This window comes from Acomys russatus, chromosome 4, assembly GCF_903995435.1.
Source record: "Acomys russatus chromosome 4, mAcoRus1.1, whole genome shotgun sequence".
NCBI lineage: Eukaryota > Metazoa > Chordata > Mammalia > Rodentia > Muridae > Acomys > Acomys russatus.
In genome coordinates, this window is record NC_067140.1 from 42068547 (window position 1) to 42094196 (window position 25650).

Here is a 25650-nt window from a genome sequence, read left to right on the forward strand (position 1 = left end):
TGAGGGTCCCAACACCCCGGCTTTCCTAGGGGCTGTAGTACTGCAGTCACTATCTGCTGTTGCTGCTAACTGCTACTGGAAGCTGGTGATGACAACAGCTGCCAAGTGTCAGGGACACTGGTGGTTAAAGGCCAGCGCAATAAACTTCTAGCTGAGTATCTAGAACAGTAACTTACTGGCTTCCAAACTGTGGTGTAGCAGGCCTCTGACTCTCAGACCTAAAGTTGTAAACCTGAAGGATGCTAGCCTAGCTCCTAGGTCATGGGTGCGCAAGTGTTTAGGGCTGTCAGGGTAGGAGAGGCTCTTCACCTCGTCACTTCTTCACAGCCTCTCTTTAGCTAGGGCAACAGGACCAGGCAGCAGATGGCATCAGCAACATTCCCTCAGTCATCCTTTATTTTTGCCATCTGAATCTTGTTTCTCTTCTTCCTTCCTCCTCTTCCTGCTCCTCCTCCTCCTTTTTTGTTTTTTTGTTTTTTGTTTTTTTTTGAGGTAGGGTTTCTCTGAGTAGCCTTAGTTGTCCTGAACTCACCTTTTTTTGAGACAGGGCTTCTTTTAGGTAGCGCATATATTTGTGTCATGAGTAGCATGGTGTGCTAGCTGTTCTTGGTTGTCAACTTGACACACGTGGACCCTCAGGTGAGGAGTTGCCTGTGTTGGGTAGGCCTGTGGACATATCTGTGGGGAATTTTCTTCTTTGTTGATGGGGTCGGGAGGGCCTGGTGTACTGAGTGTCACCCCTAGGCAGGCTGCACAGGGAAGGAAGGTGCATGAACAAGACAGAGGACATAAGCCAGTTAGATCATTACTTCATGGTCTCTGCCTCAGGTCCTGCCTCCAGGCTCCTGCCTTGAGTTCCTGCTTTGGTTTGTCTCTGTGATAGACTGTATCCTGTAAACTGAGACAAACTCTCCTCCCCATGTTGCTTTTGGTCATGGTATTTATCACAGCAACAGAAAGCAAGCTAGAACACAGGATCACTGTAAGTGAGGCTTCTATGAAAGTATTATCAATCTTCTTTTCTCTGGGTGATTTTAAGATTATTTTTCAACATAGTTTGGGTTACTTCATGTGATAACTATGAATGTAGATTTCTTTTTAGCTACTTATTGTGGGATTCACTTGATTCTTGACTTGTAGCTCCTTTGGGTCCAGGAATTTCTCAGCTACTCTCTGTTAACATGCTATCCTGTTCACTTTCTTTCTCCTTACTGCATAACAGCTCTCTGCTCTGCTTCCATTGTCCCTTAACCTGCTTTGCTGGACTGTGCATTCATTATTTCCTCAATGCACTCTCTGTCTTCACAGGGTCTCCTTTCTATTCTTCTAAGTCATTTTTCTAGCTGTACCCAGTCTTCTCCAAAACATCAATTATCTGTTTTTTCCTGGTATATTTTAGAGAATCTTTAGAGATTTCAATGAATTAAAAAGAAACTCTGTAGTAGCACATGTGTATAATCCAGGCATTTGAGAGGCTGAGTTAGGAGTATTAAAAGAATGAGGCCAGCCCAGAACAGTGGAGACCCCGTCTTAGCAACAACAATAACATGCTGTTTTGTTGATAATTTCAAGATTGGCTTTCTTTCTTTTATTTTATTTAAAATTTTTTTTGGCTTTCTTTTTTTAAATAGTAAATGTAGTTTCCTTAACATGATAATGCCAAAATTTTCAGCACATACCGCTTTTCTTGTCTGCTGGTTCTTACAGTGCCGTATATCTTTATATCTTTATGTTACTGGTTAACCTTGTGTGCTGTTAATTGTCCTGAAAAAACTATGTGTGAAGATTCCTTGCGTATTCCAGAATAATTGGAGGAACTTTTATGTGCTTCTTCAAGGTTCTTCAGGACATTACCAATGTGGAAGCATTTAAAATTGTATTAATAGGTTGACATTTCTTTCACTTAACAGGTGTATCTGAAATTAAGATAGCCATTAATGCTGGGTGTGGTGGTGCACACTTTTAATCCCAACACTTCGGAGGCTGGAGGATTTCTGTGAGTTCGAGGCCAGCCTTGTCTACAGAGTACCAGGTCAGCCAAGGCTAAACAGAGAAACCCTGTCTCAAAAAACAAAAACAAAACAAAACAAAAAGATAACCATTTGTTAGAAGTTAAGATTCAGGATAGGAAATGTGGCAACAAAGACTGTATTGATAGTGGTAGGATTCTGCATTTTGATTATGATCATAGTACCAATAAATGTGTACAGAAGTATGTATCTACACAAATAAATTTGTGTGTTACAGGTAAGATTTTAAACAAGCTGAGTGGATTGTACCAATATCAGATATACATTAAAAAAATTTTTTTTTGGCTTTTCGAGATAGGGTTTCTTTGTAGCCTTGGCTGTCCTAGATTCACTTTGTAGAGCAGGCTGGCCTTGAACTCACAGCGATCCACCTGCCTCTGCCTCTTGAGTGCTGGGATTAAAGGTGTGTACTACCACGCCCGGCTACATTCTAAATATTATACTGTTGTTATATGATATGGTTATGATGGAGATGACTGAGTAGATAGTACATAGGACTTCCCTTTACTTTTCTTTGCAACTGCTTTTGTACCTGTAATTGCTTCAAATTAAAAAGTTGAAAATGAAAGTTTTTTATTACCTGACTTCATAGCTTGAGATAGTTAAGTACCTGTGTTTTAAATAAGAGGCAGTTACCAAAGACCTCTTTAATTTTAATGAGTTTAAAGTTTTTATTGCTATTAATTAGTATGAACACTATCTTTGAAAAGGAGTTTGTGTGAAAGCAAAGTTTAGAAAGAGAATGTGTATCTATCTTGGCATTAAGCTTCTGGTGAAGGTTCAGGCCTTGCCTGCACTATTAGGAACTCAGCCATCACAAGGTTGATGTATAGAGGCAGGAAATACAGTCTTTATAGTTTGTTTGTTTGGCTTCTCTGTGTAGCCTTGGCTGTCCTGGACTCACTTTGTAGACCAGGCTGGCCTCGAACTCACAGAGATCCGCCTGCCTTTGCCTTCTGAGTGCTGCGATTAGAGGTGTGGGCCACCACCCAGCTGAAAATGTAGTCCTAAAGGACTCTCAGGTACCAGAAAAAAGTCAAGCCATGAGAAATAGAACAGAACCATTGCTGCTGGGTGTCTGAGGACTATTGGAGCATGAAGAAGAGCAACACTATTATTTAGTGATGAACTGCGAGAATGTCGGGTAATGTTTTTGTGGTAACTATTTTTTAAAGAAAAACATAGATGAGTGATTTTGTTTACTTATTTATTTTAGTTAAAACTTTTTTGAATTGCAGGAAATAAAATAAATATAACATGGAGGACGGTTTCAACACCAGATCACCCTCATCTGCCTTCACTCTCCCGAGTTCTTCAGAGACAATGACTTCTATTCAGCTCTTGGATTTCAGAACAAGTTTGCTTGAAGCACTAGAAGAGCTGCGTATGAGGAGGGTGAGCCCATCCTAAGGTTTTAAGTAGAATGCTTTGCTATTATTTTCTTTCAAGGAAAGAAGCCCAAACAGCCTCTTATTTATGAAGGAAAAAAAAAAAAAAACAGATTTGTAGAGTTAGTTCTCTTCTTCCTTTTTTACATGGGTTCTGGGGATCAGGCTCCGCTCACCAGGTTTGTGGCTGGTACCTCTACCCACTGAGCCATCCTCCACAGCTCAACTCTGATAATTAAAAAAAAAGAGAAAGAGCCTAAAAAAGTTATAAAAGGCACTGGCTTTAGCAAGTGTGTTGGCTAGTTTTCATGTTCACTTGACAAGTTAGGGTCATTTGGGAATAAAACATCCTAATTGAGATTGGCCTGTAGGCAAGTCTGAGTGTATTTTCTTGATTGATGTGAGAGGGTCCAGCTCTCTGAGGGGCTGGTAGAAGAATCTGAGCAAGCTAGAGAGAGCGAGCCAGTAAGCCAGTAAGCAGCACTTCTTTATGGCCTCTGCCTCAGTGCCTGCTTCCAGGTTCCTGGCATCATGTCCTGTCTTGAATTTCATGGGCTACAAACTGTAAAATTAAATAAACTCTTTTCTCAAATTGCTTTTGGTTGTGGAATTTGTGCTGGCTAATTTTTGTGTCAACTGAACACAAGTTAGAGTCATCTGTCTGGAACCTCAATTGAGAAACTGCCTCCGTAAGATCTAGCTGGAGGAGAGTCTGTGGGGGCATTTTCTTAATTAGTGATTGATGTGGGAAGGTGCAGCTTTTTCAGAAGATCTTTAGTTTTGTCCTGTATTCCCTACTCTACCCTGCCCTCCCATCCCCCAGCCTGCTAATCCTTCCTGCTTCATCATTCCATTTCCTCTCTATCTCCCTGTGTACTTCCTTTCCTTGAAAGATTACCACAGCCCTTACTAATTTTCTGATCTCTGTGGGTATTTCGAATGAAACATGTATATTTATTTATTTTGCCACAGGTGGTACTGCAGGTCTTTACTTTTAAATGTTTTTTACAATATTATTTTGTTCATATTCCTTCTCCTCTCCCAGATCCTTCTTTCTCTACTGCTATGTTTTCTCTCTTAAAACCAAAACCAAAACCAAAACCAAAACCAAAAATATACACACAAGTGCATGCACACACACAAGTGCATGCACACACTTGTGGGCTTGGGGTGGGACTTTGTGTTTGTGTCTCCTTCTACATGTTGGGTTTTTTTTTTTTATCTAGTTTGAACTTGTGCAGGTCTTGTGCATGCTGTGGTACAAAGCCTCTGTGAGCTTATATATGCATCAGTCTTGTGGTATCTGGAAAACACTGCTTCCTTGATGTCATCTATCACCTCTGGCTCTTAGAATTTTTCCAGTGTTTCTCTTCCACATAGATCCCTGAGTCTTGAGGGGAGAAAGAAACATATTTAAACACTTAAGGCTAGCACCCACAATAATTTATTTTTTAGTTTTAAGAGACTAGTATTATCATGTAGCCTTGGCTGGCCTGGCACTTGTTGTATAGACCTGGCCTGGAGATCTACCGCCTGTGTCTCCCCAGTGCTCATCATCATTTTGGACTAAATTGGTAATGATACAATTTGAAAACAATGGGATACTTTAAATTTGTAAAGATATACAAATTAGCAATCTGAATCAACAAAATAGTTCATTTGAATCCACAGTACCTGCACTGTAGAAGTTTGCTCCATTTCTTATTTGTTTTGAGGCAGAGTGTCCTGTGCTCTGGGCTTGCTTTAGCCAGTGAAGCCAAGGATGACCCTCCTGCTTCCATCTCCGAAGTGCTGGATTTTAGCTATGCACCACTGCCTGCTGGGGATTGAACTCAAGAAGGCTTTGTTTATGCTAGCTAGGCAAGCTTTCTGTCAATTCATCCCAAGTTCTATATCTGATTTTGATAAATAACCTTGTCAGACAGATCCATGGGATTACTGATAAGGAATAGAGATCATCAGTAATAGCACAGGGGTCACCAATTCAGTATTTGAGTGGTTGGCATATGAGTTGAGTAGAGTAGGAATTATGTTGAACTTAAGAGCCTATATTGTATTGAAAACAACGTAGAAATTCCTATTTCAATATGGGGTTTGAAAGTTTTTAAACAAGTTATTTCTGGATCCAGATCAGTTGTCTAATGAGGATGAAAGATGTTTATCATGAAACTTTTAGAACATTAAAATGTGAGTTCACTTGATGTCACTTGATAAACCATTTCTGGGTTTGTACTTTAAGAGGAATTCAAGTTTTGTAGGTATAACATGCCGTGCCACTTAGTAACTGTGTTAACACATAGTATGAACTATGATAAAATTATAAATAAAAATTACTTTACAAAAAATCTGTTAAGTAGTCAAATAATAAGTTCTTGGGTTCTAAGTAAGCAGTAAATAAAATTCAATGGAATTTTGGGTAGTTTGAAGTATCAGTGATTTGCTAACTGGGAGAAAACTGGCCACACAGTAATATAGTCTGTAGCAAATAATTTTATACCACCTTTCTGTGCCTATAAAGTCAGTGCAATTACTATTGATTAGATCACTACAATACCTTTATTTTACACAGAAAACTGATAAATGGATATTAGCCATACTGTCAAAAGTAGCATTTATATTGTGAAACTTTCTTGGCATTTTAGCTTTAAGTTTTCTACTCAACTTATTTTTAATCTTTATCATTTAGCTTTTATGTTTTCCTTTTGTCCATCAAGCAACTTTTAAAAGTTTTAATAAAAATTCCTATGAGATTGTCAATGAAGGAAAATAAATTTAGCAAGAAAAATTCTATCTTCCAAGTTCAATAAAGTATCCCAGAATATAGAATCCTAAAAGTGTTTATTTTTTTTTATTAGATGCCTTAGGACTACAAGGATTTAAGTGTTTTTACAAAAACAATAAAGGAGGAGTAATTTGATGGTTTATTTACTCTTTATAACCTTTAGAAAGTGTTGTGGTTTTTTAAAGTGCTTGCTCCAGGCTGTAGTTTTACAAGATGGGCTGTGTGTTGGTTAGACACTTTCAATTCTTGACCCTGAACAGATTTAGGGACATAGCACATACAGCAGGCACATGTTCAGGAAGGCCAAGCTGTAACTGGGTACTTTTACTCTCCTTTCAAATTCATAATCTGTCTCCTTTAAAATTTCTCAGTTCAGTTTCTCTAGACTGTTTCATAAAATACTACACACTCTTTTGCATATTTTCTTACTCTAATTAGCCAAAAGTTGCTCACAATATCTCTAATATTGATGAAAAGACCCAAAAGTTCATTTTCTAGTAGTATTAAAGCAGCTGTTTTTATATTAGCAAAGTATTAGGAAGGCTTCTGATAGGGGCCATTAAAACATTTCTAACAGTTATTTTTTAAATACTTATTTTTGCTTTTAATTGTGTGTGTGTGTCTATCTGTCTGTCTGTCTGTGTGTCTTTGTCTGTGCATGTGAATGCAGGTGCCAGTGGAAGCTAGAGGGACCAAATTCCCCTGGTGCTGGAGTTACAGGCAGTTGTGAGCCACCTGATAAGGGGGCTGAGAATTGGAACTCAGGTCCTCATAACATTGTACCATCTTTCAGCCCTCATATCAGTTCTCAATTATGTTTTTCATATGACAACTATTTCTAATTTTTATTTGGAAATATTCTACCAAAATTAGAATGTACTTGTTTTCAGGCAAAGGTTTTTAAAATGTGTGTGTGTGATGTATTGGTGGACTCACACATGTGCCATGACCTGTGTATAGAAGTCAGAGATCAGAGCAGGGCGTGGTGGCGCATGCCTTTAATCCCAGCACTTGGGAGGCAGAGGCTGGTGGATCACTGTGAGTTCAAGGCCAGCCTAGTCTACAAAGCGAGTCTAGGACAGCCAAGGCCACACAGAGAGACCCTGTCTAGAAAAACAAAAACACAAAACAAAACAAAACAAAACAAAAAAGAAGTCGGAGATCAACTTTCAGAGTCTGATCTCCCCTTTCATCATGTAGGTGGTAGGGATTGAACTCAGGTCACCAAGCTTGTGCTGCAAGTGCCTTTCCCCACTGGACCATCATACTGGCCCTGATAAAGGGATTTGAATGCTTTTCTCACTTGTGTGGCCTGTAAGGGAGTATGAAGAGTTTTTGAAGCAGTGTATCATAACAATCTGTATGTATATCTTACTGTATCCACAATATCTTAAAGATAATATAATGCAGTATTTAAGAGACTTTGGAGACAGATAATTTGAGGCCAAATACAAGCTCTAGAGTTAAGAATGCTTCTATTCTCAATTACTTGGGTGGGTGAGCCAGGAGTTCTAGACCAACCTGGGCAGTATAGTAATCTTACTACTGGCTCACAGTGGACTTGCTGTGTAATGTTGGGTGTCATGGCTACCTTCAGCAGTCGACCTGACACAAACCTAGACTCACTTGGGAAGAAGGACCCTCAACAAAACTGCTCAAATAAGATTGGCCTGTGACCATGCCTGTGAGGCGTTTCCTTAGTTGCTGGTTGATAGAGGAGAGCTCCGTCCACTGTGGGCGGCACCATTCTTTGGTCCACGGGCCTGGGCTGAGTAAGAATGGTAGTGAAGCAAGCCTGTAAATAAGTAGCATTTCTTTCCGGTCTCTGCCTCAGTTTCTGCCTTGAGCCCCTGCCCTGACTTTCTCTGATGGCGGACTGTAACCTGTAAGCCAAATAAACTCCTCCTTCCCCATGCTGGTTAGTTTTTTTGTAAACCTGACCCAAACTAGAATTGACTGAGAAGAGGAAGGAGGAATCAGCTCTATCAGATGGCCTACGGGCACATCTGTGGGAACATTTTCTTGGTTGATGACTGTGTGTGTGTGCTATCATTCCTGGGAAGGTGGTCTTGGGCTAAGAAAACAAACTAAGCAAGCCAGTAAGCAGTGTTGCTCTCTGGTCTCTGCCTCAGTTCCTGCCACCCCCTTCCTGCCTTGAGTTGTTTCCTTGGTGTCCCTTGAGGCTGGAATGCTGGAACTCTCCCTTGAGCTGAGATAAACCCTTTCCTCCCCCAAGTTGCTTTTGGTCATGGTGTTTATTACAGCATCAGAAAGCAACTAGGACATTGAGAAACTATTCTTTTTTTTAACCTCAGTTTCTTCAGCTAAAATAGTAAGAATACCTGTCTTATAAAATTGCCTCCTAGATCCATCAGTATATACAATGGATATATCCATTGTAAGAACAATATCATGATAAAATCTTAACAGTCTACCTACTAAAAATAGTATAACCACACTGACATCATGAAGACATCTCCTACGTTAAAAATATTTTCAAAGATTTAATTATGTGTTTGAATGTTTTCCCTGTGATCTTGAAGTTCTGAGGAGGGTGTCTGATCCCCTGGAATTGGAATTAATTGTGAGCCACCATGTAGGTGCTAGGAACTGAACCCAGATCCTCTGCTGAGCCATATGTGCTCTTAACAGCTGAGCCACCTCTGCACCCCTCTTCTGCATTTTAACACACCTGTTTTGGAAAGAAAATGCATGCATATTTTATATAATATGCATATGTGTATTTATTTTTAAATAAGTCTTCCAACGTTACTCAACCTGTCCTTGAACTTGAAATCCTTTGTCTCTTTCTTGAGTAGATGAGTTAACAGGCATGTATTACCACCTCTGGCCAGTCGATTTTAATTATAGATATGTATTACTGCAAGAGATTCAAATGTTGCCTTCATTTTTCATGCAGCATATAATGTTGGTATTTGTTGGCATGCATCTCCTTTCTGCTTTCTATTTTAGAGACGCCCTGGTTGTGTCTTAGGGTTCACTTCTCACTGGCATGAGTCAGATAAATCCTCATAGGGAGGAGTTATTCATAAAGCACTCTTCCCTCCAGTGTGCGTTTAGAGAGTGCAAGTGACTCCATTATGGCAATGAAATAATAGGACATGCATGTTGGGACGTTTCTGGGAAAGGTCATATTTTTATTAAGATAGTGCATTTTTTCTTTAAAAAACTTTCTATTTATTGTTGTTATTGTTATCATCAGTGTGTGTGTGTGTGTGTGTGTGTGTGTGCGCGCGCGCGCGCTCATGTGCGCTTACACTACAGTATCTGTGTGGCAGTCAAGGAAAACTATGGAGTAGGTCATTTCCTTCTACTTTACATGGATTTTACATGAATCAAGACCATCAGGCTCTAAAAGACGCGCCTGTCTCTGCCTTCCAAATTTGGTATTAAAGGCGTGCACTACTCCTCCTAGCTTCTATCCAGGTTCTAGATTATTTGATTGATATGGGACCCCAGTCCTCTGCTGGATTTATACATTTAATTTGTAAAATGCCAGGTTTTTCCTTTAAGTGTGAATGTGTGCTTTTCTGTCTTTAGAAAAAGCTGGAACTAAATGCCTGAAGTTTTAATTTTCATAGCATTCTTTTTCTTTTCAACTTAGGAAGCGGAGACTCAATATGAGGAGCAGATTGCTAAAATTATTTTGGAGACCCAGGAACTGAAATGGCAAAAGGTAAGTATTCCGCTCCCAGGTTAGCATCTTCAGCGTCTATTAGAAACCCATTCCAGGGCTGGAGAGACTGCTCAGTGGTCAAGACCTCCTGCTCCTCCTGCAAGGGCCTGTGTTCTTTTCCCAGCACCCAGATGGAGCCTAAAGAGCTATTCCCTAGACTAAGAGTTCAAATGACAGAGTTTAAATTTGACGACAAATTATGGGAAATTTTAAGGCAAGACTGGCCCACTGGGTAATACAGAATATGGGAATAACCAGGGCAGTATTACCTGAGGGACAGATCTACAGTTGTATTCACGGAGAGAGAAAACAGGTAAGTAGTAAGAGGAAAATTGAAGTTGAACTCTGAGTAGGTTTTCAAATGTAAGTCATTCTTGGTTTTTGAGTTTGTTTGAGTCTGAGTCTTACTGTATTCAGTCTCATTTTGAATGTCTGGGCTCAAATGATCTTTCTACCTTAGTTTTTTGAGTAACTGGGACTACAGGTATTTTCAGCTGTACCCGGCTACATCTTTGTTTTGGATAGGGAAAATCAACAGTATTAAATTCAGAATAGGAGGGGCTGGAGAGACGGCTTGGTGGTTAAGAGCACTGACTGTTCTTCCAGAGTATCCAGGTTCGGTTCCCAGTACCCACATGGTGGCTCACTGTAACTCCAGTTCCAGGAGCTCCAATACCCTCTTCAGATCTTTGCAGTTACTAGGCATGCAAGTGGCGCACAGGCATACATTCAGGCAAAAACTCAAACACATAAAACATTTTAAATTCAGTAATTCACTAAATCAAAAAATTTAATTTATTCTTTTTTCAAATACCAAGAGCATGTTTAGGAGTACTCAGGCTGATTTCTAGGCTTTCGTGGAAATAAATATAGAGGCATAGCCTGGAAAGTATTTGAGCAACAAAGAGGATGATGCAGTAGTACTTTGATCTGTAACCATACTGAAGTTCTATAATAATTAAAATAAGGCTAGTGAGATGGCTTAGCTGGAAAAGGCGCCTACTGCCAAGCCTGATGCTTAAATTCAGTCCTGTCACTCCCTAGCCTGTGACCTCCACACATGTGTGCACGCACACATGCATAAACATCTTCACACAATAAATGAAGATTTAAAAAGTTAAAATAGCTTTGTTGTATATATGAATATATATTTAATAGATATACCATAATAGAGTCTAGAAACAGAGCCAAATATATATGACAATTTAATTAATGATAGAAGTAACTTTCAAGCCAACAAGGAAGAATAGGTTATTTAATAACTAGTATTTAAGTTGCATTTCACTGGGAGAAAAATAAAGTCAGATTCCTATCATACTTTTCAAACTTGTATACATAGAGAAACTGTTGTACATTGTCAGCAGTGTGTAAGAAGTACTGAGCTGTGTTGATCAGAATAGTGCCAAACAGCCTGTTAAAACCAGCTGTATTCATTAGAACTTATTGTGGTGAGAACATTTTATAGTCTTGAGGTTCCAAAAGGGGCACATCAGAATGAGAATATAAGGAGGGTTTCTGGGTTTAGGCTTAAATGCCTTTAGGTAGATGATTTTAACTGAGGGGATTGATTAGAACTGACAAATTTGTGATGGAAGATTTTAGCATAGGTCAAGGTAACAGTATGAGGTTAGGTTTTTTTTTTCATTTTTTTTTATTAATTTATTCTTGTTACATCTCAGTGGTTATCCCATTCCTTGTATCCTCCCATTCTTCCCTCCATCCCATTTTCCCCTTACTACCCTCCCCTATGACTATTCCTGAGGGGGACCTCCTCCCCCTGTATATGCTCATAGGGTATCAAGTCTCTTCTTGGTAACCTGCTATCCTTCCTCTGAGTGCCACCAGGTCTCCCCCTCCAGGGGACATGGTCAAATATGAGGCACCAGAGTACGTGAGAAAGTCATACCCCACTCTCCACTCAACTTTAGAGGATGTCCTGTCCATTGGCTAGATCTGGGTAGGGGTTTGAAGTTTACGGCCTGTATTGTCCTTGGCTGGTGCCATAGTTTGAGCGGGACCCCTAGGCCCAAATTTGCCTATCATAATGTTCTTCTTGTAGGTTTCTAGGACCCTCTGGATCCTTCTATTTTGCTATTCTCCCATGCTTCTCTCATCTAGAGTCCCAATAGGCTGTCCTCCCCTCTGTCCCAGTTTCCTGGTAAGTGAAGATTTTCATGGGACATGCCCCTTGAGCTAGTATGCAGATATAAGTGAGTATATACCATTTGAGTCTTTCTGCTTCTGGGTTAACTCACTCATTATGGTCATTTCTAGCTCAATCCATTTGTCCACAAATTTTGGGAATTCCTTGCTTTTAATAGCTGAGTAGTATTCCATAGTGTAAATGTACCACAGTTTGGAGAGATCGGGGATACAAGGCACTTTCCTCAACATAATAAAGGCTATATACAGCAAGCCAATAGCCAAAATCAAATTAAATGGTGAGCTACTCAAGGAAATTCCTCTAAAATCGGGAACAAGGCAAGGCTGCCCACTCTCTCCATATCTCTTCAATATAGTACTCGAAGTTCTAGCCAGAGCAGTAAGACAACAGAAGGAGATCTGGGGGATCCAAACAGTATGAGGTTCTTGAAGATAGTTTTGAGAATAAAGTATTGTTTTATAAACTAGGTGTTTCCCAAGTAAACATGTATCTTAGTTTTTGCATTGGTCCAAAACAAGTGGTGACACCTTTTTATTGTGTTTTTAAATGTTCTTATTAAGAACCGTTAGGCACAGGTATTCTAGCACAAATAAAATGGTTCTGAATGTTCTGTTCTTTTTTTCAGTTCTCAGTCCTCTTCCCTTCTTCAACCTGACTTAGAGAGGAAACCATTATTATTTAGAATGTAGTAAATCAAATCTGTACTGTTTTATGAAGTCATGGTTGATTCTGGTGATGGATAATTATATATGTTTTCATATTATATGTAACACATACATAGATGTTTTCTTGGGGTTTTTATCATTGGTGTGTGAGTTGGTACAGTATCTATAGGCGAGTACTTAAAACTTGAGTCCCACATTTGGATATGCCAACATGGAGAAATGCCAAGGGAAAGTTGAATATTGTACTGTAGATTACTTCTAAATCAGTAGCTAAGTGCACCCAATTTATCCTAAGACAACAGAAGCCATTTCCAAATCACAGTTTTAGTCCATTGTTGGATTCATCCCACAGGTGGCCAAGAATTCAGAAAGCAATACTAAGGTTAATGACATTGGAAATGTCATTTAAGAAATAATATGCATTTACTCATTTAAGGTTCTGGATTGTTAGCAAGGAGGAAATAAAATACTTGGGTACACATAAAGAATTAAAAACCTCATAAAGCACTGTTATTGGGACTGATGATCTGGATTAGGAGTCCACAGGCTTTTTATGTATAGAGCCGTATGGTAAACATTTCAGGCTTTGTAGACCATCAGAGCTCTCTAACAGCTATAGGTGGTGCTTAGATGAGTAAATATGTTATTCCTTTTTTTAGTTTTTCTTTTAAACTATTTAAAAATTACAAAACAATTCTTAGCTTACAGGTCACACAAAACAGGTAGTCGGTCAAAGCTGGCCTGTAGGTTTTAGTCCTGTTCCCCTACCCTTTCCTTTCCTCCCTCATTCCTTCTCCTCCTTCTCTTCCTCCCCTCTCCTGCCCCCCACCCCCCGCCCCGTCCTTGAGACATGCTCTCACTTTGTAGACCAAGGAACTCACAGGAATTTTGCTCTCTGAATTCTGGGATTAAAGGCATGTATCACTATTGTCAGGCAAGTTCTAGTTTCTTGATTCCTGATCTAGATCTATCTCTGTAGGCTCAGTAGAAAAGGCTGTCTGTATTATATATTTGCCTTCCTGATCCATTTCTTTTGATTGGGAGTTGTTTTATTTCCTGAAGACAGGCTGTTTCTAAAGTTTTCTTACATTTTCTATTCTTAAATTTCTTGTTAGCATGGCAGTCTAGGTATTGGAGAACGAAACCTAATATTTGTTTATTTAGGAGATCCAAAGATCTATGCCTTGTAGTTCAGCTATTGTGCTAAAAGACAAAGTAACTGATAGAAGTTTTTCAAACATGGCTTCCAGGTATTTCATTTTCTTTGGAGTCATCTTCAGAAGATATCTTTGAGTTTTAACTTATGTAGAAGAAATATGCTAATATTCAGTGTTGATAAGATTTTGTAACATATTGTATAAATCCCAGGTTTTCCTGAAGCAAAGAAATGCCTCAAATCAGGGGAGAAATAGCCAGTTTTATAGGGCAGTCTCTAACAAGTGTGCATGGTGAAAGCCGGTGACTGTTAAGCATATGGACATCACAGTCTTAGAAGTTGGGGACAGTAGGAGAGTATGAATAATACTAATGTGCTAGTGACTGTTTTTCCTTAAGAAGGCAGATGATGGACAGTACATTTCTGAATTAATGACAAGGCTTTATAAGGTTTTCTAATAAAAATGCTGATGAAGTGAGTGCTCTGTCTGGAGGAGAGGCTACTTAGAAGCATTCAAGAAATTCTTTTTACTCTCAGAACTGTAGCTCCATGGCAATAAGTTTCAGTCAACCCTGAGAAGAAGTAGGCAGTAATGAGAACAGAGAACCCATTAGAGGGTTAACTTTAGGAAGCCCATTCCTAGGAGCTGAGGTTTGGATTTACAAGAATGACATTCATCAGGAGGGTTCTCCTGCCACAGGAAGTATCACCAGGGTTAGCCTCAGTAATCTTAGTAACATTATTAGTGCTACAGTCGAGTATGGTTTACAGTCAGTCCTTGTTCTGATGGGAAATAGCCTTTAAAAAATCTCTCAAAAGATTAGGCTTTTGGGGTATCACAGAGCTCAGGACCATCTATCATGAAGATTATCTGGGGCATTTGCTTCAGCCTTCCTGTCATCCTTATAGTGTGCATGAATCCTCAGGAAGCATTAGAACATTGGAATGGTTGACATTACAACTTGGATTCCTGCTGAAGTTCTAAACCCTCCTTGTTTCTGCAGTATTCTGAAATATAGGTATCTCCAGAAGCACACCTGATGAGAATGGTAACTCTCTTCTGATAATTGGAAGCTTTGCAGAGTGAGATAAGTCCTGTCATCTTGGCTAGTTTACCTCTATTAAGGAATCATAATATAGAGGTCAGTGGAGACTGCTGACTCTTGCCTGATATTTTTCGATTTCAATTTGAAAACTTAACCTGTCAAAAAACAAGATTAAACCTAGATTAGGGAGAGTGCCTAACTGTAGAGGAATGTTAATTTGGAACATGGCTATTCTAGAAGGTCGGTGTGATCCGGCTAGAATACAAACACACCTTTAATCTAGGAGACAGAGGCAAACAGACCTGAGTTCAATGCCCAGTCTGGTATAGAGCAAGTATCAGGTAAAGAAAAGCTTAGATCTAGGCGTGGTGGTACATGCCCTTAATTCCAAACGAAGGTAAAGTTAGTTTGTTGAAGGAGGCACCCATGTTTGAAAGTGGTGTCTAAGTGAGTGGTGATTAATCAAAGAAAGATTTGACAGAGTAGGATATGCCCAACTCTCACAAGAAGAGGAAAGGGAAGTTGCTTAAAAGGCAGTTTTACAGAGAGAGGAGGCAGAACAATAATAGAGAGATGTGTTGCAGAGAAAGAACTTCAGGTGAAGATGGAACAAGCCAAGAAATGAGAAGCCAGAAGCAAATTGCTGGAATTAGTTTGAGGCCAAGCAGAGCAATTCTAGGCCAAGAGAGAAGCCAGATTAAATAAGTTAGCTGGGATAAGAGTTTGAGCCAGAACAGCTCAGTTGAACCAGCCAGCCCAGAGCTCAGAAAGAACAGAATTATTAAGCAGTAACTCTTAAAGGCTGAAAACGTTCTAGGCCTGGGTTAGATTGTATGGAGGCTAGAAGTCTTCAGGACTAGGCCTAGGTTAGCAAAAAGAGGCAGAATGCCTCCCAGACAATTGAGTCAGGAAAATAAAAGTTATTTTTTATACCTAACCTATCAGCTTATGTCATAGTAATTGCTTCGAGACTAGATTGTCAGGATTTCTCCACCTTTGAATTATAAGGACTAGCAGTCTTTTAAAAAAGTTTCTATATGAGCAGTAATTGATAATAAATAGCTTTCAAAGATATATATGTTGCTGATTATCAAAATATGTCTTGATTTCTGTGCACAGAGATTTTCCTTTTGTTTTCTTTTGAGACAGGGTCTCAAAAAGAAGGCCTGTGACTTGCTGTGTACACCAGTCTGGCTCTCAGCTTACAGAAATCGGCTTGCTTCTGCCACTCAGTGCTAGGATTAGAAGTATACACTAACACACTCAGCTGGTCATTTTTTCTTTTTTCTTTTCTTTTTTTTTGGGGGGGTTTTCAAGACAGGGTTTCTCTGTGTAGCCTTGGCTGCCCTTGACTCACTTTGTAGACCAGGCTGGACTTGAACTCACAGTGATCCACCTGCCTCTGCCTCCCATGTGCTGGGATTAAAGGCATGTGCCACCACTGCCCGGCTTCATTTCTTATTTAAGACTATATTACACTTAAGTCCTTAAATATATATATATATATATATATATATATATATATATATATATATATATATATATATATATATATATATATATATATATATATATATATATAATACCAATATGTATATATGTATGAATATAGTACATCTTTGTGTGTATATGTGTGTGCGTATATATATTTGTGTGTTGTGAAAAGCTGTCCTCCAGGCATGACATGGCTATTGCCATCTTGAAATCAGAACAGTTGTGGTAACTGCATGAGGTTCTCACAATACTTGGTGGGAGAGCATATGGCAGCTGCTGATACGGCAATGAGAAGCAAATCCTGGCTTACCATTTCCTTCCTTCTTTCTTTCTTTCTTTTTTGCGGGGGTGAGGGGGACAGTGTTTCTCTGTGTAGCCTGAGCTGTCCTGGAACTCTCTTTGTAGATCAGGCTGGCCTCGAACTCACGAGATCTGCTTGCCTCTGCCTCCCGAGTGCTGGGATTACCATTTCTTACAGCTAGGGTGGATGAGGTATAAGGAAAAGAGAGTACAAATTAGATTTGTGTTAAGTAGCTTCCCAGGGGATCCAAAATCTTAGAACTTATAAAAAGAATTTAACAATGAAGAACTGGAAAGTGATGTAAAGACAGAAGTGAGGAACAAGGCTGAAGGAAATGATGTATATGGTGCCTCGTTAGCCAAGCTGCTTAAGGTTGTGTTTTCCTGATAGTTAAAAGAGAGAAACCTTGGTCCTAGCATGAGTGTGTGTGGGTGTTTGTGGCCTTGCTAAGATCCAGGGTGAGTTGTATGAAGTAAAAGAGGCTCTTGTGACTCTAGATGACTTAGATTGGCATATAAATTGGGTTTGGAGGATGAAAAAAAGAAAGGAAAAAACAAAACAGAAGGAAGGACAAGATTTGGGTCAAGAAGAAGTATTTAGCTAAAAATAACAAACCAAATTCAGTGCTTTTAAACTAATAGAAGACTTTTAAGCCAGGGCAACAGTTTACTACAGGTGTCAAAACAACTAACTAACTAGCTAACTAACTAACTAACTAACTTAAAAAACAAAACAAAACAAAACACTGCAATTCAGGTGGAAACTGATCAGGGTTTCATAGACCCAGCTTGCATTCTATTAAAAGGCCTCATATATTGCTAACCTTTTTGTGTAGCTTACAGATTTAGAAAAGCATCTTAAATGTGTACAGGCACACCTGAAGGAGCAGGGATGGGAAATCAGTGTGCATATAGTGCAGGGCACAGCTATTGAGTTCTTGGGAGTTTTATTGTTCGATAAAGTACAGTTGAAACTCAACCAGGCGACTGAGAAAGCCTTACAAGAGTTTGTGCCTTTAAATATAAAAATATCAGCTAGGGAGTTTAAATGCAGAAGATACTTTGTGTGTTTGGGGAAGGTTACTCAGAAGATAAGATTTTTGGCCAGAGCCATGAGGCCCCACAAACAATGGAGATTGTTGCAACTGCTGTTGTCATTGTGCCATAAGTAGGTGGTAAAATTACTTCTGAACATAGTTCACTCTTTGGTTGCAGAACACGGACAGATAAAGCTGAATAGGGACGGGAACCTCTTTTTCTGCTTTTGTAGTATCAGAAGGCACCATGCAGACTGCTGGAGAGAATTGTTCGTCAGTCATGAGTCCTGTGTGCTATCCTATCAACACGCCAGGCAAGGTGTACTCACTGGAACAGTAGTAGCACAACCATTATGGATGCAAATGAATGTGTTTTGAGTACATTTAAGGTCTGTTTCACAGGAAGGAGCACACATTTAGTATGATATGCCAGGGTGAAAACTTGGGACTAGGAAGCACATAGACTCCATAATGTTATTATAATGTTTTAATGAATATGGTGTACCTATCATCTTGTTTTCCAAACTTTTTTGTTTATGCCCATAGATTACTGTTGCAGTTAGCCTTTGTTGGGGAAGCTTTTTTTTTTTTTTTTTCTGCAGTGGGCAATGGTTACCTTAGAGACATAACAGTCCTACTGCTGAGAACAAGTGACTGTTACTTTTTCACAGCACTCAAAGTTTAGACTTAAGTAGAGATTTAAAACAATCTTACACAAGTATTACCCTCTCCAAGATTCAGGCAAATTGGGAAAGAGGAGGCATAAAGAATGTAAGAGCCAGAGGCAGTGTTCGAATGTTGGGGAAGTCTGTCCTCCAGGCATGATGCAGCCATTTTCATCGTGAAACCAGAGCAGCCGTTAGTCTTCACTGGACACTTAACAAGATTGGACCCACTAATATTCCCTCATGAAATTACAATGCAGCATACCAATAGAGAGTGGGATACCCCCTCTTTCTAAGGGGGCATATATATCATTAACAGTTGCTGGGAGTGGTGAGACTCTTTTTCAGTGGTATTCCACCTGTAAGTTCCCCACATTCCTATAAGTAACTCCAGTTAAAGTCTTTGGTTCACCAAGCCAGACTTCAGTGGAATTGGTTTTTTGCTATGTATGTCATTGATTCTCTTTCTGGAATAAGCAGATGTTTGTTCATGTTTCCCCAGGAAAAAAATTCTCACAGCAATCTCTTTTAAGGAAATGGATGTAGTGTGGATAGTCTCCACAAAGGAGACTATCGTATTTTTAATTTGAGGGTCTAAGGGTAATTCACAAATCAGAACAAGGTGAATTTGTGAGACTTTTAGGGATACTACACTGTATTTATTGGCTGTAAGGGAGAGAATTGTTTGAATACTTAGAACAATTTCTTTTTGTAAGTTTGAAGATTAGATGAAAAATTGAGCAACGAAAAAGGACAGTTTCTTGTTTTTAAAATGTAAATATACTATATTTACATAACTTCTATCCTTCCCTCCCTCTCATCCAACTTTTCCCATGCCCCTCCATTCCTTCTTAAATTCATGACCTCTTCTTTATTATTGTTACTGAGTCCAATTAGTGTTGCTCATATTTGTGCTCGTAAATGTGGTTAGTGCTGATCCCTTGGCCTATCAGGGAATTTATCCCTGGAGAAAACTAGTTCTTCCTTCAGCAGGTATTGTGAGATTTCCTCCATCCACATCTGTATGCCAATGAATGTGGTCATTATGTAGGTCTTGTTTAGGTATCTGCACTGTTGAGATTTCATGGATGTGCTTTTCTGTCACATCTAGAAGACAGTATCTCACAGCAGGTGTCCTGGCCCTCTGTCTCTTGGGACTCTTTGCAGAGTTACCTGCACACTGAGAGCAAATTCATTTGTTTTTTTCTCTCTCTCTCACGCACGTGTGTGTGTGTATGTGTGTGACTTTTTAACTAGTTAAAAAATTTTATTATACAAAGTAACAGGTCTTGTTACATTTTCAAACATATTTTTCTCTTATTAATCTTTCTTCCCAACTGCCCATTCTACTGCCCTCTTCCTTCTAGTCTTCTTGAATTAGCTATTCTATTTTTACATCACATGAATTAATTCTGGTGCCCTTCCCAATATTCCTTAATTTATATTTGTGTGAGAGGCATATAGAACCCCCTTTAAAAAGCTAAAACATAGCCAGGTGTGGTGGTGCACGCTTTTAATCCCAGCACTGGGGAGACAGAGGCAGGCAGATCTCTGAGTTTAAGGCCAGCCTGGTCTACAAAGCAAGTCTAGGACAGTCAGGGCTGTTATATAGAGAAACCCTGTCTTGAATAACCAAAACAAAAAACAAACAAAAAAAAAGGAAGGAGGAGGAGGAGGAGGAGGAGGAGGAGGAGGAGGAGGAGGAGGAGGAGCAGCAGCAGCAGCAGCAGCAGCAGCAGCTAAAACATGACAGTGATTATGCCAGTGACCTTTCTGCTGCTAGTAAGTATCCACAGGTGTCTTTTGCAAGATGCTTCCCCCTATTTGATAACTGTGTCATTAACATTTAGGTATTTTGTCTATAAAGTCATCAATTTATTCTGCCTTTATTTTTCATTTAATTCTCTTTTTGAGAGTGTCTCACCTTGTATTGCTGGCTGCTCTGGAACTCAAAATGTAGACTAAGCTGACCTAGAACTCACAGAGATGGCCTGCCTCTGACTACTGAGTGCCGGTCTTTTTCGTTTGGTTTGGTTTTTTGAGACAGGGTTTCTCTGTGTAGTCTTGGCTGTCCTGGACTGGTTTTGTAGACCAGGTTGGCCTTGAACTCACAGTGATCTGCCTGTCTCTGCCTTCCAGAGTGCTGGCATTACAGGTGTGCACCACCACACCTGGCAACTGCTGGTCTTTAAGGTGAGCTTTAAATAATAATTTAAGAACTGGATTTGGAGACCTTTCTATAGAGCTCTTTGCAGTCCAGTCTTTGTGGCAGATTAGCCCCTATATTTTTTGTGTTAAAAACCATTAGCAAAAAGTAAGGGTCTTATCTTCAGAACTGACTCCTCAAATACCTTATCCTTGAGTCTCCAGCTGACTTTTTTTTTTTTAATCTTTGTTTGGACTGGTGTAAAAGGAACTTTTATTCGCCTGTTTCAGTTGCTGCCTCTTGTCTGCTAACCCAGGCCTAGTCCTGGAAGCTTCTAACTGCCATGCATTTAACCTAGGCCTAGAAGATTCTCAGCCTCTGAAAATCACTGCTTACTTAAACTCACCTTTCTTGTTCTTCCTGAGCCCTGGGCTGCTTTGTTCAACTCAGCTGTTCTGGCTCAAACTCCTCTCCAAATTGACTTACTCAATCTGGCTTCTCTTTTGGCCCAGAATTGCTGTGCTTGGCCTCAAACTAATTCCAGCAATCTCCTCTAATCTAGTTTCTTCTCATTCCCTTGCTCGGTCTTCACCTGAGTTCTCTCTGTTCACCTGAGCTCTCTCGCTCCAACCTGTCTATTACTGTCACAGTAAAACTGCTTCTCCTCCCCCCTTCTCTCTCCCATTGCCCCTTAAGTAGCTTCTCTTCCCTCCTTTTTAAACGAAATTGAACAACACACTCTTTTTAAAAGATTTATTTATTTATTGTGTATAAGTGTTTTGCCTGCATGTACATCTGCCTGCCAGAAGAGGACATTAGATAACATTATAGATGGTTGTGAGCCACCATATGGTTGCTGGGACTTGAACTCAGGACCTTTCGAAGAGCAGTCAGTGCTCTCAACCTCTGAGCCATCTTTCCAGCTCCTCCTCTCTCTTGCAAGAGTTGAGTGTATCTTTTTCTGTCAAATCTTTCTTTGATTAGTCACCTTTTCTGCCACTCAGTTAGGCATCACTTTCAACATGGGTGCTTCCTTCTACAAACTATCTCTACCTTCATTGTTCGAGATTAAAGGCATGTACCACTAAGCCTAAGCTTTTTTTTTTTTTTTTTTTTACCTGGAACTTGCTCTATACCGGGCTGGCCTTGAACTCAGATCTGCTTGCCTCTGTCTCCTGGATTAAATGAGTGTTTGTATTCTAGCTGGATCACACAGACCTAGACGTCTTTGGATGTGATCTCTTTCCAGAGCATCCATGATCTGATGATCTGAATTAAAATTCCTCTACAAACTGGATTAAAGTCTACATTATTTTCATAGGAAAAACTTTAGGATTACATTATAAAAGATTTGCCCAATATCTACAACTTTTATAAGTCATTTTCTGTCTAATTAGAGGTTTTAAATAATTTCAAATTTTTCTCATTTTGCCTTTATCCTATTTTTTCCTAATAAATTTAGTTAGAATTTTTCCCTCCCTCGTCCCTCCCTTTTCCTTTCTTCCTTCCTTCCTTTTTTTGTTTTTGTTTTTGTTTTTTTTGAGACAGTGTTTCATGTAGTTCAGGCTAATCTTGAACCTTTTGTGTAACTATGGTGGGCCCTGAATTCCTAATCTTTACTTCCCATGTGCTATGAAATCAGGCATTGTAGAAAACTTTGGAGTCAGCTCTATCTAGAGTCTAAAAATTTAAAAAGCAATGTATTTTTATTATGAAGAAACAAGTGAAAGCAACATTTATATGTGATTCTATGACCAAAAGATAATTAAATTGGTTAAAGTCATATTTCAAGAGAATAAATAGAAATAAATATGCTTTACAACATTTTCAATATTTATTATATGAATGTTTTTGTATAGTTATCTTCATGTATATATGTCTATCAACTGCATACCTAGTGCCCACAGAGGTCAGAAGAGGGACATCTGATTCTCTGGAACTGAGGTTACCAATGGTTTGAGCTGCCGTGTGGATGCTGAGACTGGTCCTCTGTAAGAGCAGCAAGAACTCTTAATATATGAGAAATCTCCTCAGCTTCCTGTTCTTAACTTGTAAACCAAATCAAGATTTAAAATCAGAAAATTTACTAGACTTTGTTTTAACTTCTCATAATTTTCCTTTTTCTTTCCTTATAATTTAAAAATAGGAGACTCTTCAGAATCAAAAGGAGGCATTAATAAAGCAACATGAAGAAGCAATGGAGGTTTTTAAAAATCAGGTGATGCTCATGATGATAGGCTAACACTGCAATAGCAAATTCTGTATTTTTCTTTCTACAATGAGTATTATGACAAACTATTCTCTAAACACACAGGGAAAAACACAATAGTATTATGGGAAAGCAGGAAATAAAATTATTTTTGCTTTAACTAATGGTAATGTAGAGAAAATTGGGAAAAGTGTTTTCTTGGTGCTGTATATGGCCTAAATAATCCCGTGCTGTGCTCATTCCCCCTCTTTCTTCTGTAGAAGTATGCCATTGTCCTACCATTCTCATGTTTCCCATGCTGCCTCTTTACCCAAATTGGCCTTTAAGGTTCATGGGTCAATTCAGCAGTAATTAAAAATATTAAGAGGAAGATGTGAAGCCAGGCATGGTGGCACCTGCCTTTAATTCTGGAGGCAGAAGCAGATAGATCTCTGTGAGTTTAAGGCCAACCTGGTCTATATTTCGAGTTCCAGGCTAGCTAGGGAACAGAGAGATAGATAGATAGATAGGGAGAGAGAGAGAGAGAGAGAGAGAGAGAGAGAGAGAGAGAGAGAGAGAGAGAGAGAGAGACAGAGACAGAGACAGAGACAGAGACACAGACAGACAGACAGACAGACAGACACTGAGACCCTGTCTCAAAAAACCAAATCAAAGAACAAAAAAGCAAAAACAAAAGAAGATACGAAGGAGGGAGAGGAGAGGATCCCTGTTTGCTGTCTGCTGAAGCTTCCACGAATAGTAGCCATCAGTAACTGAAAAATAAAGAAAATAAAACTAAAATATTTTAAAGAAATGAAAGCTATACCCTCATTAATTTGATATCCATCACCTTTAACTTTCTCAGATTTATTTTTACTCCTTAGAAAATATTAGTTTAGGGCCAGGCGTTGGTGGCGAACCCCTTTAATCCCAGCACTTGGGAGGCAGAGGTAGGCAGATTGCTGTGAGTTCAAGGCCAGTCTGGACTACAAAGTGAGTCCAGGACTGCCAAGGCTACACAGAGAAATCCTGTCTCGAAAAGAGAGAGAGACAGAGAGAGAGACAGAGAGAGAGAGAGACAGTCAGAGAGAGAGAGACAGTCAGAGAGAGAGACAGAGACAGAGAGACAGAGACAGAGAGAGAGACAGAGAGAGAGAGAGACACAGAGAGACACAGAGAGAGACACACAGAGAGAGACAGAGAGAGAGAGAGACAGACACACACACACACACACACACACACACACACAGAGAGAGAGAGAGAGAGAGAGAGAGAGAGAGAGAGAAAGAAAGAGAATAGTAGCTTAGGAAAATCCACTCAGATACAGTATCCTCTGTAACTTTTTCTTTATATACCACTATTCTCATTTTTTCTTCATTTTCATACATGTGTGTGGAGAAAAACAAACACACATGAAGAAATAAACCTGTGTACCTCACATTACTAGTTTGTTGAGGTTAGTGATAATTTACATCTTGGGATGAACTGCTTTAAACAAGACACACTTTCTTTTTTTAATTTGAAATAAGTCTAACATAAGCTAAGCCTTTTAATTGAAAGGTAAGGAAGCAGAAGCCCAAGGGTAACACGTGTTCCCTAGACTGCAGAAGTCTACATCTTGCACATAAGAACATCCCGATGCCTGCAGGGTGCAGGAGATCGTCAGAGTGTTGCCTCACACTTGTCTTCAGTCTCATCTCAACGCTTGTTTATTCTACAGCATTAGAGCTTGATTGCAGGGCCTTGAACATGGCTGGAAAGCCCTTGTCACTGTGGTGAATTAGCAGCCCTGCGTTTAGTTTTAAGTAAACTGTTGAGTAAATGAAGCGTATGAAAAAGAGATAGGGACATCTCAAAGAAAAAATATTGACAATTTCGCTGACGTCCTTAATGCTGGTTAGATTTTCCTTTGACATACTCTGTTTTAAAAATTTTTTTCAAATGACGGTCATTTTTATTTTATTATCATAAATGTTTAAGCAGACTCAGGATAGAAGTACTGTTCATGCAAATACAAATGCTGTGATTTCATAAAATTATATCTTTAGAAAATGATACATGCTATTGCTTAAAAGTGGATAGTAAGGGGCTGGAGAGATGGCTTAGTGGTTAAGAGCACTGACTGGTCTTCCAAACGACCTGGGTTCAAATCCCAGCACCCACATGGCAGCTCACAACTGTCTACAACTCCAGGATCTGACACCCTCACATACACATACATGCAGGCAAAACATCAATGAGCGTAAAGTAAAAAAATTATTTAACAAAATAAAAATGGATAGTAAAATATTCACATATTTAAGGTTTTTTTGGAGGGTTAAGCCAAACCTCAAAGGAACTATAGGTGTTTAAGTGATTTAGGTATTTATCTGCTTTTGTGATTGCTTTTTCTTCTCTTTCATACATCTATATTTTCTGAATGTGAGAACATGTTCAAAATGTATAAATTCAATATAGAAGTGTAAGATGGCTTTCATATTTTTACTGATCAGCAGAGATCACTGCTAATAGTTTACTTACCTGTATTTTGACTTTAAAACTTACCAGCTGCAAATGAAGATGTTTGTCTTGGAAGAAGAAAAGGTAGGTATTAATTTTTAAAGTAACTTAAAATATGGTTAAATGAATTATCATCATTGCTCACAATAATAGAAGTGAGTGTTAGTAATCAAGCAATCAGAATGGTGGTTGATTAAGTCCAGGACAGCCAAGGTTACTTGACTTTTGTGATTTTATGATTGAGAGTATTCAGGTATAACACATGGGATGACTTTACATAGTAAAATTGAGGCTAGAATTAAGGCTTCTTCAGCACCCAAATTGACATTCTTTCCTTGTGCAATGGCTCCTTCTGTGAGCCATCCCATGTTCCAGTGCAGCGGTTCTCAACCT

General features: G+C 39.2%; 1 protein-coding gene across 1 annotated transcript in view; it reads left to right on the top strand.

The window, feature by feature from the left end:
* Nucleotides 1-3287: 3287 nt before the first annotated feature.
* Ccdc73 (coiled-coil domain containing 73) overlaps nt 3288-25650 on the top strand; it is a 93993-nt gene continuing 71630 nt past the window's right edge. The window contains exons 1-4 of the mRNA XM_051144281.1: nt 3288-3425; nt 9826-9897; nt 22717-22788; nt 25306-25341. Of these exons, the coding sequence (XP_051000238.1) occupies nt 3288-3425; nt 9826-9897; nt 22717-22788; nt 25306-25341 (318 nt within the window). The remainder of the gene's footprint in view (nt 3426-9825; nt 9898-22716; nt 22789-25305; nt 25342-25650) is intronic.